The following is an 18,805-nucleotide window of genomic DNA, read 5'->3' as shown; positions in this document are numbered from 1 at the left end:
AGAGAATTCTAGTAGCTGGTGTTCTTGGGATGTGTTTTGTTTCTGTAAGTCTTACTCTGCAATGAGCTATTGACTTGTGTCTTTGGCAATCTTCGGTCATAGTCTGTGAAAGTCCAATCATAGTGGAATCTAAAGTGATAACCCTTTCATGCAGAGATCCTTTATACTTGCTTCTCCAGGAGCCAATGGAGCCTAAGACCAGTCCAGACAGGCAAGGCCACACACCCATTTGTCTCTAGGAAGGTGTCTGCAGACCCCACTTCAGCACTCTGTGGGATTCAGAGAACTCAGAGGCATCGTGCTCTTTGAGAATATGTGATGTAAGTCAGGTGTTATGCACAGTGGAGCGTCTCTTTGAACAGGCAGGTCACTGCTGCACTGACAGAACAAGGACTTACACCTTTGGAAGCTCACACTTGCTGCTCTGTAAAGAATGGCAGTCAGGGCTGGAGAGATGGCTTAGCAGTTAAGTGCTTGCCTGTGAAGCCTAAGGACCCTGGTTCAAGGCTCTATTCCCCAGGACTCACGTTAGCCAGATGCACAAGGGGGTGCACGTTAGCCATATGCACAAGGGGGTGCATGCATCTGGAATTCATCTGCAGTGGCTGGAAGCCCTGGCGCGCCCATTCTCTCTCTGCCTTGTTCTTTGTCTGTTGCTCTCAAATAAATAAAATAAAAACCAAAAAAAAATTTTAAAAAATAAAAAAAAAAGAATGACTGTCAGGGATGGAGAGATGGCTTAGCCATTAAGACACCTGCCTGAGAAGCCTGAGGACCCATGTTTAACTCTCCAGGTCCCACATAAGCCAGACGCACAAGGTGATGCAAGTGTGCAAAGTCATACATACATGCATGCAAGGTAGTACATGTGTCTGAAGTCCAATAATAGTGGCTGGAGGCCCTGGCACACCAATTCTGTCTCTCTCTCTCCCTCTAATAATAAAGGAGGCAGTCTGTTGGGCTTGCCTCAAAAAAAATAATAACAATAATGACAGACAGCTGTGTGCAAGCCAGTGCACCAGCAGGCAGCTAGGCCAGCTTTCCAGTGGAGAAACGACCAAGACATGAGTCAGGTGGGAGCTGGAAAGACAGCATGGAGGTGTGCTTCCCAGGCAATGAGGCAACGCATGCCCTTGCACTCTGCTTACCTGTAGGCCCATGAAAACAACATGCAATTAACAAGCAGCCTCCAGCAAGATGTAGAGTTGTAACCTCTCTTCCATGTTCATCTGATAGATTGGTAAAAATGAAAATATCACTTGTAAAAGCCAGGTGCATGCCCGCCATCCTGATGCTGGGGAGGCTGAGACAGGAAGACCATGAGTTCAAGATCAACCCGAACAACTTAGTGAGATTCTGTCTCAAACACCCCCCCACCACCCCCACGCTATAGTTTCTTTATTTTGTTATTTTGAATAATATCCATGGTGGCCAAAGGTGGAAGTACACAGCTACTGTCATACAAACGTATTCTCCCCCCCCCCCCAACCCCCGCCATCAAAAGCTTCTCCATTGGACTCATGTAAACTTTCCACCAAGATCATTGAAACAGCTGTCTGATTACTTGCTTTAAATAATAGCAAAAAGGGGGGGGGCAGTGAGGAGACGGCTTAGCAGTTAAGGCACTTGCCACAAAGCCAAAGGCTCAGGTTTGATTCCCCAGGACCCACATAAGCCAGATGCACAAAGTGGCACATGTGTCTGGAATTCATTTGCAGTGGCTGGAGGCCCTGGTTCATTCTCTCTCTCTCTGTCTCTGTCTCTGTCTCTCTCTCTCTCTCTCTCTCTCTCTCTCTCTCTCTCTCTCTGTGTGTGTGTGTGTGTGTGTGTGTGTGTGTCTATGAAAAAAATAGGAAAAAAGAAGCAGGGGTCAGGGGTAGATATGGCTCATGACTTTATAGCCATCAGAAGAGAATGACTCATGAAATAAAGTTTGTCTGTGTGGCAGAGTTTTGTCTTTCCCATTGAAAGGTAAGCCTAAGATGGAGACTATTGTGATGACTTAAGTGTCAGCAAAAGGCAGAATGATGCGTATAGAAAGATTGCATCTGTAAAAATATTTTAATAGCCAAATAAAAAACCCATACATATATATGTGCAGGAGTCAGCCCAGAGCTGCTTTCTGAGAGGCTGCATGGGAAACCATTATTGTGATTCACCTCGCAGGAAGCCACCAGGGCTTCGGGGTAGGACACGGCTCGCACATTTCATTTACACCTTTTTCATAGATTTTGGAAATTCCACTGCAAGCCGCACCCGGCTTTGTTGGGAGTACTCTGCCTGTTTTTATTGGGCCCTTCCTGATGAAGGCATCTGCTTCTCCCCGTCATCCCATCTCCTGCTTGGCCTACTTCACCATCTCATCCCTCACTTGCAGACCATAAATACACATTCGTCCCTCTGGTCTTAAAAAAAAAAAAAAAAAAAAAAGTCAGCCTCTGCAACGATGTCTTTTTATTATCAAGTTGAAACAATAGATTCCAGGCCATACATACAGATAATTGAGTTTTGTAAAAACAAAGAAACAAATAAGTCTATTGCATGTGTGTAAAAAGAAGAAAAGCCTAGAAAGATCTATTTATTCTTTCAGCAAAAAAAATGACCGGCTGTCTTCCAGGGGCTGGGGATTGTTGCAGGGACAAAAGTCAGAGAAGATCTGAGTCCCCATGTTGGTCGGCACCCTTGGCTCTGGAGCCTGGATGGGTAATGTACGGGAAAGTGGGGGCAGTTCACCCTGCAGCAGGCGGCTTTTAAGTAATCTCGAACTCTTTCTACATTTCCAATGTTTTCCTTTCCCCTATGTATGGCATTAAAAAACTTAGATGGGAGGTTGGAGAAATGGCTTAGCGGTTAAGGTGTTTGCCTGGGAAGCCAAAGGACCCAGGTTCAATTCCCCAGAACACATGCAAGCCAGTTGCACAAGGTGGCACATGCGTCTGGAATTTGTTTGCAACAACTGAAGGCTCTGGCATGCCCAGTCTCTCTACATGTATATCTGCCCCCCATCTCTCTCTAGTAAATAAATAAAAATTAAAAATAAAGTAGATGGAGAGTGAGCAAGGAAGACACCTGACATCAGCCTCTGACCTTCGTACGCAGTTATGCACACATGTGCTTGTGCACGCACACACACATGTACACACAAACACACATGTGCATACACATGCACACACACAAAAAAAAACTTAGATGAAAATAACAAGTTGTGAAACAGAGTCTGTCTCTCATATGCCTCTGGTTTGACCTATCCTTCCTATCTGTCCCTGGCACACCTCTGTCTTCTATACAGTATTCAGGACAGTAGGATCGAGATTTTCCAGGAAGTACTTTGAAGTGAGACTTCACCCAATATTCTGTATTTTATTTGTTCTGAGCGTTTGTCCCTCTCTGAGCCCCTCCTCAGCTGCCTCACCTCCCTCCATGCAGTTAGCCCAGGGATGCTGTCCTCACCTTGGGGACAGCATCCAATCCTAGCCACATCCTCCCCAGAAGGGAAAGTCACCCCCAAACAGAACTCCTGTCCAGTGTATCTCAGAAGCGTCACCCCGCTGTCCCAGTCCTCAGACCAAGGTCCCATACACACCCTGTGCCACCCCTTCACTTGGCAGTGCCACCGTGGCCTGGCCTGGGCTTCTGGGGCCCCTCCTTCCTCAGCCAGCCACCATCCTGAACACAAGCAATGGGGGACTCAGAACCTTGGCCTCCAGCCACCTGTCACTGTGGGCCACCAAGGCAATTTTGTCTCCTCTGATCACTGCTTCACTGCTGTCCTATAATTGAGTCAACATCTCTCTTCAAATCAACAAACTCATTTTCACTTAACTTATTTTTTTAAAATAATCTATCCATCTCTACCTTTGCCACGTCTTAACACCATCCTTGGCTGGATGTTAGTTATTAAATTGAGACAACAAAGACAAGAAACTAATCAAATGTACCACATACATCCCGGCCCCCTGGAGTCAGAGTCCCCTCCACCTCCACCGTGGGCGCCGCAGCTCTCTGAACACATGGCTGTTGAGAACACAATGTTCTCGCCCCACCTCTGCCTAAGAAACACTCCAGAACCCCGGAGCGCTGTGGTCCCTCGCCGCTGTGTCTTTCCCCATGACAACCTCGGCTCCTCCAAACCCAGGCCCTGGGCCTAATTGCATTGCCCTCCACCTCCCTGGGCTTCACACCTCCCTGGCACCTTCGCAGCTCTGCCATGAGGGCCCATTACGCACTCCTCCATCTGTCAGGCTGAGCAGTTTCTCTTTTAGCAAGACTCTCAAGAAACATGCAGGTGGTGAGCACCCCCACCCTTCACCCCGGAGTCAGTCTTCATCTTCCTGTAACAAAACGTGGCCCTGGAGTCAGGTGCACTACAGGAACTCGACAAATGAATAAACACCAGCCAAAGACCCCAGGCCTGGAAAGTGGGTCTAGCCACAGGGACGTGAGATCAAGCAAGATTCCTGAGCCTCCATGTTCTGGTCTTTACGTTAAGCAACATTGAGGACAACGTCCATCCAGAGGCTTGTTGCAAAGGTGGAGTGAACCCAACATGTGCTGTGCCAACTAGAGCTGGGGTGAAACTCTGCTCCCCATGTAACCCTCTCCATGGTCACCCAATCCACACTTCGAAGTCCCCTTCGCCAACTGTGGGCTCTCTTCCCTGGAACAACGGCATCTCTGGTCGCGGTTGTGAGGGAAGGCAAGAGCGGCAAGGCTGTTGATTTAACATTTAGGAAGACATACATTTTCCTGTAGTGTGTCTGCAACACTTAAGCCAATATTTGCGTCTTTGGGATTCTATTTGTATGGTAATTTAAAAATAGGGTTCGGACTCCCAGCCAGCCTTTCTCCTGACACTCAGAAAGTGCATTAATTTTCTAGATGGTAAAATAATGCCATAATTAAATATTACTATTTCTCTTAAAATCTGGTAACTCCTAACAGAATGGGTTTCTCGAAACATGATGTAGGTCTTCCCACAAAATTGTACTCTAGGGAAATTCCTTATTTGGAATGTATGAAAGAGACCACGAATTTAATCTCAACACAATGTAAGAAAAATTGATTTGTTAAATTACAATGATTTTCTTGCATTAAAATCTCCGCGTTCTTCCTGTCACCAAGGACCTGATCCCCCCTCCTCATCCCCATAGGTGTCTTTGGGGAGAGGCCTGAAAGTAGACATATTTGGTTCCATTGTTTATAGAGCTTTTATTCTGAGTTGGGAATGACTGTCTCTAAAAGGCAATGCTGGATGAACCCATTCTCCTCTTCCTTCAGTCTCAGAGTATATCTTCCGTGCCATCAGACATGATGACACCCATGTGGAAGGAAGGGCAGGACCCACAGATGGCCTTCAATGGGCCCAGTCTTCCCCCAAAGACAAGTAGACCTAGGAAGGCCCATGGCCCTGGGCTGGAGGCCAACTTGGGAGGAGGCATTCTGGGTTTCCACCCAGTCTTCCAACCGCCCCAACTGAAGCTCAAGAGGGCCCCCTTGTGGACTCTCCCAAGAACAGCCCAGCCTGTGGTGTGCTTCCCCCAACGTGGGGTAGCTCCTGGTCACCCCCTACATCTTTGAAAGTTCTCAGACCCCTCTACACCTCATGGTCATCTCCAATCTCCATCTTCCAATGGAGAACTCCAATCTCCTAAATTAATTCTGGTAGACTAGAAGGTTCTTAGACCTTCCGGGGAAGATCTGGTGGACACCCAGTTCCCCAATCCCTAAGATGAGTTCAGCTCTTTGAGGTGCCGTCCGCGATTCCTTCCCAAGAGCCCATTTCCGGGTTCTGTGGAGAGCTTTCGCCACAGTTGACAAGGGCCTCTTATTTCTTACTGACTGTGTCAAAACCTTGTGGCTCCCTTGCCAAATTCCTGTTCTATAGAACAATGAACTCTTCCATCTTCTGCCAAGAGAGGCAATATAGACTTGGTGCAGCTGAAGACTTCTAGACACAAGAGCTATTCAGCAAACACGACTTGAAGCAACAACGCCTTGGGACAGAACCAGGGCCCCGCGGGCCTGATCGTCCAAAATTATCAAGCTCGTAGGACGTACTCCCTGCCCAGCCTCTCTATGCCCCAGGTAGAAGGTGGGAGTGCCAACCATGGGAGCTGGGGACTGTGCATGGATGTCTGAAGACCCACACACAGAGCTGGGAACGCAGGCCCAGAAGCCGGGCTGACAAGGCCTTGTCTACACGACAGTAAACATCTGGGTGGGAAGGGAGAAAAGCTTCCGTCAGTCATCGTGGTGCCTGGACTCTTAAAAAACAGCTGGGCTTTGGCTGGAATTTTCCAGTTTTTCATCTGGGTGGGGGGAGCCCCAGCCAGAGTAGAATAATTAGCGTTACCATGGGGCCAAGGGGGAATTTTGATGTGAACAGTTTTTGTACTGGAACAATCCTAAACAAACAAACAGAAAAACCTGGCTGATGGGTTGTCTCTGTGGGCCAGATCTGGTCTCCCCAAGCCCCCCATTCCTTTCTATCCACTTCCTTTTCCTTTAGCAGGAAATGCTAAACACAGGCATGGGGAGATGGAGGGGCGAACACTCCCCTTGACAGAGGGCTCCCCCCTCCCATGATGGCGAGAGTCCCAAGAGCTCATGGACACAGGCCCACCTTCATCACTGACTCCTGGATCCTGGGGCGGCTCACAGAGAGCCAGAGGTGCCACGGCGAGCCACGCCGTCCCCTTGCCAGCCTTCCAGCGTGTGACTTCTTCATGTAAGCCCCTCTGCCTCTCGCATCAGGGGAATAAGCTATTGCAGGTGTCCAGTCCCTCACAAGGTCCTTAGGGCAACTGTCCACTCTGAGGTCATCCAGCAGAGAACACATTCCAAAGGCCTGGGAAAATGCTGAGAGTGGGAAGTGGAAACACTTTTACCAGAACACACCATCTCTGAGTTTCCCATGACTTAAAAGTACACACACACACACACACACACACACACACACGCGCGCGCGCGCGCGCGGCCCTGGACACAAAGACCTTGGATTAAATGGGTGACGAGACTTAATTACAGACAAATGAGAGACATGTGAGATGGCTGAAGCTGAGCCAGGCACTGTGGAGGGGCCCATGGGCTCTTGGGGTTCCAACTTCTCCCTTCATTTTTCTGCGATTTGCTCGCGCTGTCATAGCGTGCCAGTCGTCAGCCTTCTCGGGGGAGCGCCGACGGGAACAGCGTGCTTTTGTGAGGTGACTTCATTGTCAAGCACATCTGCTGCAGCAACGTGGCCATGGCTGCCCCTCTGACAGCCAGTTCTGGAGCCTTCTGGCCATCGTCCGCCAGCACATCTCCACAGGCACCAGACGGCCTCCGATAATCAAGAGAGCTCATTGTTTGAGTGGGTCCCACCACTGAAATTTTTATTTAAAATGTTCATAAGCTCCTAAATCCAAACATTCTAGGTGAATTACCTCAAGCTAAGGGTTTGAAATAAACCAGAGGTCCCAACTACCCCCGCCCTGCGCCGTTTTAATCACGCACGTATTTTAAAAGCAAATCAACACCAGGGAGGGGCGGGCGGAGGCAGTAGGATCAGAAGTTCAAGGTCAGCCTCAGCTACATAGTTTGGAGCCAGCCTGGCCTACATAGCACCCTGTCTCCAAAACTAGGAGGGAATAGGAGAAGGGAAAGAGGTAAGGAGAGGGAAGGAAGGAAGGAAGGAAGGAAGGAAGGAAGGAAGGAAGGAAGGAAGGAAGGAAGGAAGGAAGGAAGGAAGGAAGAAAGGCAGACAGGCAGCCAAGTTCACACACAAGAGTGAAGGGTTGGGCTGTCAGGGCCAAGACTAGGAGACCATACCTCAGCTTGAGGTAATTCACTGAACCCCTGCTCCCCCAAGATAACCTCAGGGGTCCTCAGAAAGCAGCTATGGAACCTCTAACACTGCAAACAGTGACCCACACACACACTTCATTCTGAGCTGGGCTCTGTCCTACATAGCATGTGGCTGATCTAAATTGAATGAGGCCAAGTGTGGAAGGCACACCCACTTTTGAAGTCTTGGCAAGAAAGCAGAACAGGTAAATGTGACTCCCTTTCCTTTGTACGCGTGTTGCTTGCTGAGGTATCCTATTCAGGGCTGGGTAAAATGCTTGAGAATCTCACCTGTTTCTTCTCAGCTTTTTTTTTTTTAATGTGGTTACTAGAAAGTAAAGCTATAATTGTGACCTTACCCATGTTCTGTGGAGACTTGAAAATGAAGTGGCTGGGGCAGATCTCAGGGTGCATTGGGCTTCAAAGCAAGCAGTCACCATTGGGTTCTGAGTCTGGCTCCTGCCCAAGACCCAATCCAATGCCCTGACTTCCTCTAGCTTCAGCTGCTGATCTCTCCGCCTGCCTGGACCAGCCCAGCTACTGGGAACTCCCTGACCGGCTGTCCTGGGCCCTTGGTCATGCTCTCAGTCAAACTCATCCCCTCGCCAGCATGACCCTGGTGCCCCATCCTGAAGGAATTCCTCATGGGTGCTCGCACTGAGCATGAGTCATTCGCTCATCTGAAATAGTTAATGGATGGGTGCTTAGGGAGCATTTACCAGGTGGGCAAGTCATTCAAAGAACTTTCCATGGCTTCAAAATTATATGTGGAGCCCCAGCCAGACACTGTGCGGGCTGGGCCACTTGTGAGCAAGAAATATGGAAGGGGGGGTGATCCTTACAGGGCCAGCAGGCTGGTGTGGAAAACAGTGAAGAGGAAAAAAAAAAAAGGACACAAAGCTAAAAGAAGGAATGAAGGCTAGGAAGGAGGGAGAAGAGAAATAGATGGTTTGAAGGAAGGATGAAAGAGTGAGAAAGGATGGAAGGAAAAATTGAGAAGAAAGAAAGAAAGAAGGGAGGGAGAGAGAGAGAAGAAGGAGATAGGCGTGGTGGCGCACACCTTTAATCCCAGCACTCAGGAGGCAGAGGTAGAAGGATTTCCATGAGTTTGAGGCCACCCTGAGACTACATAGAGAATTCCAGGTCAGCCTGGGCTACAATGAGATCCTACCTCAAAATAACAAAAAGAAAGAAAGGAAGGAAGGGAAGGAGAGAAGGAAACAGAGAGGCAGGGAGGGAGAAATGATCGAGGTTGTAACAGTACCCTACTAGCAGTGAGCACCCCGCCCTCAGATCCTGCTCTCTGGACACCATTCTCCATGACAATGACACAGGACTGGCTCTGGGGTGGGGCTAAGAAAACACACCATGAGCCCAGAAGGTCTTCTGCCACTTGCAAGACATCTGACAAGGGCATGTGGAAAGAATATTGGAGAAAAATTACAGGCACTCCCAATGTCCAAACTAGTGGCAATTTTCTCAGCAAAACATAATGTCCAGTGGCCTGTAAACTATAGTGAACGCCCAGGAGTTGGAAGAAATCCAAGCAGCTCTCCCTACAGCACACTTCCATTCATAAACTCAGACAGTCAGGGCCCTTGACAGGTACATGGGCAGACATCGGCCAACATGACGGTGGAAGCCAAGATGCTCTAGCCATTTGTGAGATCGCTTCTCGTCACGGAAAAATCCTCTTGAGTGGCCAGTGGAGACAGATGCCAGGCACCCCTTAAAGCAGTGAGCAAGCTTACCATCACCAGAGTCGGGAAGACTGACCTCAGGGCCTCCTGACCCAGTGACATCCCTTCTAGCACATTCCTACCAAAAATGCATGAGACCACTCCGATCATGAGGAGACGTGAGCCCTAGACTAAGGAGCGTTGCAGAATAACTGGCCAGTGCTCACCAAAGACATCAAGTCATGAAAAGTAAGACCAAAAACACCTGCAGGGGGACACAGCCATTAAAATCAAAGTGGGCTGGGCGAGGAGGCGCACACCTTTAATCCCAGCACTCAGGAGACAGAGGTAGGAGGATCACCATGAGTTCAAGGCCCCCCTGAGACTACATAGTGAATTCCAGGTCAGCCTGGGCTAGAGGAAGAGCCTACCTCGAGAAAACAAAAAGCAAAGCAGGGGGCTGGGGAAATGGCTCAGTGGTGAAAGGCACTTGCTTACAAAGCCTGCCAGCAAGTCGAAACTCAGCTCCCCCATGTGCACATAAGGCCAGGTGCACAAAGCGGCACACGCATCTAGAGCTTGTTTATAGCAGCAACAGGCCCCAGCATGCCCATGCTGTCTGTCTGTCTGTCTCACTCTCTCTTTCACACACACAAATAAATAAATTATGTAATAAATAACTAAAATCTTATAAAAGATTACATACAAAGTGGGGACCCTGCATGAGATCCTAGACCCAAGATGGTGGGGAACCCCTGAGTGGGCCTATGCACTAACATGACTTCATGCTTTGACTACTGTTGGGTTTCTGGGTATACAGGAACTTGCAGAGCAGAGGGGGATGGCATACTAGGACCTTAATGGGTTTTTTTGTTTTGCAAGTTTTTTTTGTAATTTTTGTAAGTCTGAAATTATTTCCAAATGGAAAGTGAAAACAAGAGCAAACAGAAAGCAGATCAATAATCATGGGGGTTCCAGGGACCCCAGAGGAGTGGGAAAAGGAGCCATACTGGAGCTGGGCCTGCCAGGAAATGGGGGATAAGGAGAGAGCACAGGGCAGAGGGAAGGGCAGCCCAGTGAAGGCCCTGGGGCAGGAAGTAGTCCGTGGCCCATCTCTCAGGAACACCCTGAGATGTGCACAGCAGAGCCTGCTGGGTGACCGGAAAGACAAGGTCCCTGGCTCCCCAAGCAGCATGGGCTCTAAGGAAAGCTGGGTTGAACACCAAGGGTACAGGAAAAGCCTGGGAAGTTTGGGGCTGTTGTGTAAATTTCCTTGAAGACACTCAGGCTGTTTGAAATCACAGCTTATGGTTGGTCTCTGTACCAGCTTCTGTAGGAGGCAGAAATTCTGGACCCCCGTGTACAGCCTTCTATATCCAGGAGCTGTCTAGATGCCAGGCATACAATAGCTATCCAAAAATTATTATGTGGAGGTAAAGGAAGTAATGAATAAATATCATGTCACTAGAGCAACTAGATTTCTGTTGCAGTGTGAGTTATCTCTCTGTAAAAATATGTTCAAGCCAGACCTGTAACCCAGGCACTCGTATTGAGACAGGAGATCCAGCAAGAATTCAGGGCCACTCTGAGGTACATGATGAGTTTGAGGTCAGCCTGGGAGATAGAAAGACCCTGTCTCCAAAACAAAACAAAGATGTGTGAAATCCTGGCCCCCATTCCTTGAAGTGTCCCTTGGTTCAGAATCAAGGTTTTCATAGATGTGACCAAACTAGAAGGGGTCATACTGACTATGGGATCGTAACCTGGGGACAGACCCTTTATCAGAGTAAGGAGATGGGCTCAGTGGCTATGCAGATGGCACCAAGCAGTCCTTGGCAATGGCTTCCCCAAGCCGTGACCACTAATCCCTGGGCTGACACTGTTACCCACCCCGAAGGCTGCTGAGTGGGGGGGGGGGGGTCACAGCAAGATACAGAAAAAGCCTCTGACCCTGGGGGCTCCGTGAGCAGGAGCTCAGAAGACGTGGAGGTGCTCCTGAATGCTGCACCCCTAGGGCTCAGCGAGTGTATGCCTCCTCAGGGCCCCAGGCGGCCTCCATATGGTGTTTGTACGAGTGGCTGGTCCCCCGTGTTCTGACTTCCAATAACACATCAGGCCATAGCAGATCATCTTCTCAGCTCTGGGAGTCTGGTCTGGGCAATTGGGCACTCTAGATTTAATTCTGTAGGTAATTTGAATGATGCTATCTAATTTCAAATGTCCCTGCTCTTATGAGTGCAAAAGCAGCATAATTTTTAATTAGTGGGCAAACAGTAAATACTGAATGGCAATAAGTGGACGCTACTGTTAATTAACAATCCATGGTTGATAAAAATCAATTTGGTCCCCGCAACCAGGTCCCTGCAAAATCGTGCAGCCCAGCCATGGCCCCATCTGCCTCTGGCTGCTCATCTTGTGAAAGTTTTCCTAGGGGTTGGAAGAGAAAAAAGGGAAGGAGGGGGAAAAAAAAAAAGACAAGAAAATCAGGGTCTGCCCCTGAAGCTGCAAGTGAGCAAAATGTCATGGGATCATTTGTAACGGACTACGCTTATTTTAGCAACCTTGAAGTCGGGGCTTTGGAGGGCAGCATTGCTGGGCTTTGCTGCCGGTGGTGTTGGCTAGAAGGTCTGATTGTGCTGTGGCGGGGGTGCACGCGTGCACATGTGTGTTCTGGAGAGTAGGGAGCGTTGACCAATCCCACACTCTCCTAACATAATTAAATCCCAATTTCTTATAGAAAAACAAGATGCACAAAAACACACTTAGCATAGACATGGTCTCTGAAAGTCGGTGGCAAAGTACGCCATGGCGTCTTGGCCCATCTCTTCTCCAGGCCTTTGGGGGGGGGCACAGGGCAGAGGTAAGAGGATTGTTGTGAGTTTAAGACCAGCCTGAGACGCTAGAGTGAGACCCTACCTTGAAAGAGAGAGAGGGGGGAGGGAGGGAGAAGAAACCCCACACTTTCTTTCCAGCAGAGACCACTTCATTTCTTCGAGAACCTGGGTTGCGTGGAAGTGGCGACGCTGGCGTTTCCAGGGCCTGTGCCATAACTCGCTCTGAAACGAAGCTTGATTTCCCAGCCTGGCAAATACGGGTGACCCTTGAAGATCCTTTTCTTCACTTTGCTTCCATCCAGTCTCCAAATCAACAGGTTCGGACAGGGTTTCACGGACACTGGTGATATTCAAATGAACCCTTCGTGACTGAATCCAGAGAAGCTAGTGGCTTCCAAGGTAGCACACGGCGTCCAGCTGCAGACCCCTGCGCTCCAGGTAGCTGCCCACACGCCCTCCGTGCGCTCTGGCTCAGGTCCCTTCGGCGAGGTCACAGTGGAGCACCCTGCTTTCTGTCTTATGGCTGCCTCGTCCTTCGCCCAAGTGAAGTAATGGTGTGTGCCTGTCTGGACACCTTGCCCTGGTTGGCTGTTTGGTTTCATTTCTCCTACTTGGTGAAGCCCCTGATGAGGAACCCAGTGGGACCTGGGGACACACGAATTCCTTTACTCCTTTAGCACATGTGTGTCGTGTGTCTCATGCTGTGTCCCCAAGTCGGCCCCTTCTGCCCCCACTGGGGGAAGTCAGCAGAGCCGCCTGGCACCCTAACTCTGCCATAGCTGGCACCAAGTCCATTCCCGTGCTAACGGCAGCTTCTGGGGCTGCAGCAAGGGTGAGAGGCAGGATCAGCCTGCCTGATGCACTTATCCATTACTGCCACCATCGGCTGCGTCACCCTTGCCTTCTCAGAGGGTCACAGGACCCCACAGGACTCTGGAAGAGACTGCCAAAGGCCAAGTAAGGAATTTGTCCCACCCTCATTTTCTTTAGAGACCCCTGTGATGCCCAGAGTCTGGGTTCAACATGTCAGCCATGATAGCTCCAAGGGGCAATACGGGGGTCTCCTGGCCTCTCCTGAACCTCACACAGGAAGGTGTGTGTAGCAGTGGGAAAGGGACAGAAAAATGCCATGTACAACCTTCTCACAACCCTTTCCAAGGTTCTGCCTGGCCAAAGCCAACAGGGCTCCTGAGCCCCTCCTGACCCACTTTGGTCCCAGCCTTAGTGGGAAGGACTGGGTTGGCAAGCCTGCCGCCGTGGCCGGCGGCCGGGGTCGGAGGCTGCGCTGAGGACAGCCACTGCTGTAATGCTTGGACACATTTCCCCAACTTCCTGCCATCTGCTTGCTGGAGCTGTCCTTCTGAGAGGGGAGGATGGTTCCTCGGGGGAGTTCTGCTTCCCCAGCAGCTGAAGGCCTTGGCTCTTGCCAGGGAGCAGGTCCTAGGGGCTTTGGGGCACTGTCCCACGCCCTGGGTCCAGGGTCGCCCAGGGCCCGAGGGCCGGCCCCTGCTGCTCCTGCCCAACCTCAGACCACCTCCCTTCCTATAGCACTGACTCCCGCCTGTGCTTAGGGGACAGGGCCGGGCGCAGGGTGTGGCCTGAATGGCTGGCATCCTGCTAGGTCTCTGTGCATCGACTGTGTGCTCCTGCACTTACTGAACCCCGATGGTGTGCCAGGCGCTGGTCTGTGTTCCACGGGCAAAGGTGGAGGGGCAGCCAGACTAACCCCCTGGAGCCTCCAAGGGAGAGCCGGCGCGGCGAGAGCGTTGGCCGAGTGTGTGCTTCTCTGACCTAAGTCCGTCTTCTTTGTAGCTGGTACCTTAGAGGGCACTGAGGCTACAGGGGATAGCCGCCTGCGCTGGGAGCCTCAATGCCAGCAGCCAGTGCCTGATGGCTCACCCATCACTGCGGTTCTGCCACCACGCCTAAACGGGCCCTGGATCTCCACTGGGTAAGCACCCTGCTCCCAACCATAGACTCCTGGGCTGGAAGACTTCTCCCGTGGAGCCTCAGCATCCACATGGGCGGTGTGAGTGCCATGTTTGCAGATCCTGAGAGATCCTGAGAGGCTGCCTAGTGTCAGGCTCTGTGGCCTCCCCACGAATGGCAACACTCTGGGCAAATGAAGCCACGCTCTCTTCCACTGTGGAAATCCATTACACAGACATTCAGGCCAACCTATTACAAGCTAGTGTCCAGGGTGAGCAGTGGAGATGTGCCGAGAATGCGAACGTGGGGATTAGTAACGTACACCTGGTGTGGTGCCCAGTTGTGCCATGAAGAGACAAAGTAGAGGATGAGAGCAGTTGACCCGCAACCTCCTTGGAGGTAGTGGCATTCAACCGAAAGAGGCAATTCTCCATTCGGAGACCCAAAGGAAGTCAGGCGGAGGGTGTCGCTGGTGCAAAAGCCCTGGGGTGGGAGGTGGTAGGCCAGAGGGAGCCTGAGACGCCCACCCAACTCTTCTAATCTGACAAGATCAAGCTACATCTCAGAGACCTCATCTGAGGCAGCCAGAAAGTTGCTTTCCTCCCAGGCTGGGACCGGGTGAGGGGAGCTGTGGTCTCCTCCACTTCCCCCTCCGGACACTCCCCCGCCCCTCGGCCCATCCCATTTTGGGTCAAGGACTAGATTCTCCGCGTCCACCACGTGCCTCCTGAGCTCATGGAGAAATCTGGCTGCCAAACATCTGCTAGTGTTTTGGGCGCAGGGCGGGGTGAGGGCCCCGAAGAGGCACATTGAGCCCATTCCCAGGCCCTGTGGCTGCAGGCAGCCCTGCTCCCACAGCCCAGGTGTGACCCGGCCACCAGCCCCCAGGGTCAAAACCCAGAGCATGGAGAGGAGACACTGAATCACCCACCTCTTGCCCCTGGCAACTGCATTCTAGAGCAGCTCTGAGAAATTTCTTCCAGAACTTTCTCCACCTACCAGTCATACCTGGCTGCATTCCTGGAGGTGTGTAGAAAAGGGGCAGGAGTCGGGCCACAGAGGTGACTTCCTGAATGCTGTGGCAAGTCTCTGTTCTCTGTACCTTGTCCGAGGTCCTCCGCTTTGCAAGATGCCCCTCCTCGTTTTAACCATGGCCTGCCATCCGCTTACTATTTTCTTTATTTTAATAAGGCTGGCTAACAATCCCAGGGCCTTTGAACATACTAGGTAAGGACTCTACCATTGAGCCACACCCCCAATCCTACTATTTTTCTTTAAACCAACTTGCTTTTATTTACTTAAATGTATTTGTGCATTTTGCGGCTTTATTGAGATATAATTGGCATACAGTAAACAACACACATTTACAGTGTAATATAATTATTTTTTAAAGGATGTGTAATATCACCCCAGATATGAAGAGCACAGCCACTCGCCATAAATAAGAAGTAACTGTGAAAAGAAAGTCAGTGAAACCCAACGGCATAATTAGGTTCTCTTAGATTCATGGCCCACCTCGGGCTGCGAGTCTGTCTGCTCTGAGAGAAAGAGGAGGCCTGCGTTAAAGACCATTAACTGTGAACACAGACTTTCTCCTTCGACCATTAACTGTGAACACAGACTTTCTCCTTTATGTTCGCAGAAAGCCAGAGAGAAAAGAAATGAGAACTGTTTTCTGGCTGAGTGAGAACCACAGCAGCCCTGTGAGATTTTATTTATATATATATATATATATATATATATATATATATATATATATATATATATACATACATATACATATGTATATGTATATATATGTGTGTGTGTATATATGTGTGTGTGTGTGCGTATACATATATACATATATATGTATATAATATATATGCATATATACATGCATACACACATATATTAGCCATCAAAATGGTGGTCCTGGTGGTGAGCAGGTAAAGTTGTGAGGAGGGGGTGCCTCTATCCACCATCACATCTAAGTCCTCCACAGGAAAGCCTCACAGGCTCGCCTGCCCCACATCAGGGAATAACTGTGGTCCAGGAGTCACTTGCTCCCCTTTTTCTCTCATCTACCCTCTGGACTTGTTGGCATAACTAACAGACTACAGCCTAGAGGCCAAGGTCTGCTTACCACCTGTTTTTATAAATAAAGTTTTATTAGCACACAGTCAGGCATTGTCATATACATATCCTCTAGTATTGGCTGCCACAGCTCCACTGTGGCAATGCTGAGTGTCTATAACAGAACCCGGCTGGCCCATAAAGCCCAGAGTATGTATTATATGACTGCATTAAGGCAAAGCTCACTGGTCATACGAGAAAACCTGGGAGAGGAGGCAGCTTACAGAAAGTGGGAAACAGACTTGAGAGACATCACCCCTAATGCTCTTCATGCTCCATCCCACTTCAGTCAACAGGGAGATGGGGAGGGACCAAGGTGGACGGTTCTGGGCCAGGTGTCCGGACTCCAGTGTGGAAGACATGACTCTTCAGGAGCTGATAGAAGTTAGTGCTGGATGGTGGCAAAAGCTGCCAGTTAAGGCTGTGAGGGTTAAATGAGAAGAGAACTGGAGTGGGGGGCTGGGGCTGACCTAAACCAGCAGGGGGAAACTGAGGCTAGGAGGTCCAGGCTTGGGCAGAAGAGGCTGGGGAGATGGAAACACAGCCCAGGGAGAGAAGGGCTCCCAGGGAGACCTGTATTTCCCTGCCCTGCACCCATCTCCTCCTCCACAGCTGCGAGGTGCGTCCAGGACCAGAGTTCCTTACCCGCTGCTACGTCTTTTACCCCAACCGCCTCTTCCGAGCCCACCAATTCTACTACAGGGACCCTTCCTGCCGGGAGCCTACCCACTCACTGCTCATCAAGGGTAAAGTCCGCCTCCGCCGGGCCTCCTGGGTCACCCAGGGTGCTACTGAAGCTGACTACCACCTGCACAGCGTGGGCATCATCTTCCACAGCCGCCAAGCCCTGCTTGACATCACCAAGCGCCTCAACCAGACCCAGGTCAACCAGAACTGCTCCGGGCGGCTGCCACCTGCTTGGGCCTGGCTGCCGGGGGCGCTGTATGAGCTGCTGAGTCCCCGGACCCAAGGGGGCTGCACGGAGGCACTGGGCTTCAGCATGCATGAGCTCAGCCTCATACGCATGCAATGGCGCCTGCAGCTGCAGCCAGGGACAGTGCCCCAGCTGGTGGAGGAGCTGCTCCTTGGGGACATCCACACCGACTGGGCAGAGCGGCAGCACTACCGGCCCACTGGCTACCAGCGCCCACTGCAGAGTGTCGTGGTGAGTCTGGGGCCCTAGGAGGACATTGTGGAGCCCAGTATAGGCCCTGCAGGATCTGGTCCCCGACAGTGGGGCCCTCTGCCCTGCTCTTGTCACTAACTGCCCTCTGGTCTGCTGGCCTTGGGACACCGACACGGGCCATTCCCTCTGAGTCATCTTTTCTCAGCTCTCTGCAAGGCCGAGTGGTTTTTTGCAGATGGAAATGCAGCACTCGGGAGGCTGAGGTAGGAGGAGCACCACGGCTTTCAGGTCAGCCTAGAGTGAGACTGTGCTGCAAGAAATGGTGGCGGGGGTGGGAGGCAGCTGGAGACAGAGCTTAACAGTTAAGACCGCTTGCCTGCAAAGCCTAAAGACCCAGGTTTGATTCTTCAAGACCCATGTGAGCCAGATCCACATGGTGACCCATGCATCTGGAGTTCATTTGCAGCTGCTAGAGACCCTGGTGTTCCCATTCTCTCTCTCTCTCTCTCTCTCTCTCTCTCTCTCTCTCTCTCTCTCTCTCTCTATCTATCTATTCAGATAGATAGATAGATAGATAGATAGATAGATAGATAGATAGATAGATAGACAGACAGACAGATAGATAGATTTTAGAAAAACGTTAACTTCCTCCTTAAAAAAAAAAAAAATCTGGGTGTGATGGCACATACCTTTAATCCCAGCACTCAGGCAGAGGTAGGAGGACCACTGTGAGTTTGAGGTCAGCCTGAGACTATAGAAAGAATTCCAGATCCTACCTCAAAGAAACAACAATAAGGGGCTGGAGAGATGCCTTAGCAGTTAAGCGCTTGCCTGTGAAGCCTAAGGACCCCAGTTTGAGGCTCGATTCCCCAGGACCCACGTAAGCCAGATGCACAAGGTGGCACACGCATCTGGAGTTCGTTTGCAATGGCTGGAGGCCCTAGCCCGCCCATTTTCTCCCCCCCCCCCACCCCGCCTCTTTCTCTGTCTGTCGCTCTCAAATAAATAAATAAAAATAAATTTTAAAACACCACCACCAAAATCATCCCCTAATAATGGAGGCTGCTCTGATGTTCAATGAGGGAAGGAAGGCATGGGTGGCAGGTTGCTGACCCACCAACACATGAGGAGGGGCATGCTGCAGGGGAGGAAGGGGCTGCTGACTCCACACCCCTTCCCCGCCAAGGCAGAGCTCAGGTGCCTCAGCTCTCCCTGCTGCCTAGTCAGCCTGGATGGCCACCCCAGCCTCAGAAGCAATTGAGAAGCAAGACACAGAGAATCTACATCACAGAGCGTGC

The 18,805-nt window shown here is 50.6% G+C and overlaps 1 protein-coding gene across 3 annotated transcripts in view; it reads left to right on the top strand.

The window, feature by feature from the left end:
- Apcdd1l (APC down-regulated 1 like) overlaps positions 1-18,805 on the top strand; it is a 59,278-nt gene that overhangs the window by 31,514 nt on the left and 8,959 nt on the right. For 2 of the 3 annotated variants that reach the window (XM_045156401.1, XM_045156403.1), the window contains exons 2-3: positions 14,150-14,288; positions 16,994-17,546. In XM_045156401.1, the coding sequence (XP_045012336.1) occupies positions 14,150-14,288; positions 16,994-17,546 (692 nt within the window). Of the gene's footprint in view, positions 1-12,959; positions 13,431-14,149; positions 14,289-16,993; positions 17,547-18,805 lie in introns of those variants that run through there. The other variant, XM_045156402.1, reaches the window with a different exon arrangement.

The sequence above is a fragment of the Jaculus jaculus genome, chromosome 8 (assembly GCF_020740685.1).
Source record: "Jaculus jaculus isolate mJacJac1 chromosome 8, mJacJac1.mat.Y.cur, whole genome shotgun sequence".
In the NCBI taxonomy this organism is placed as follows: domain Eukaryota; kingdom Metazoa; phylum Chordata; class Mammalia; order Rodentia; family Dipodidae; genus Jaculus; species Jaculus jaculus.
The sequence above is the reverse complement of the archived record's forward strand: the minus strand, read 5'-3'. Positions and strand labels throughout refer to the sequence as shown.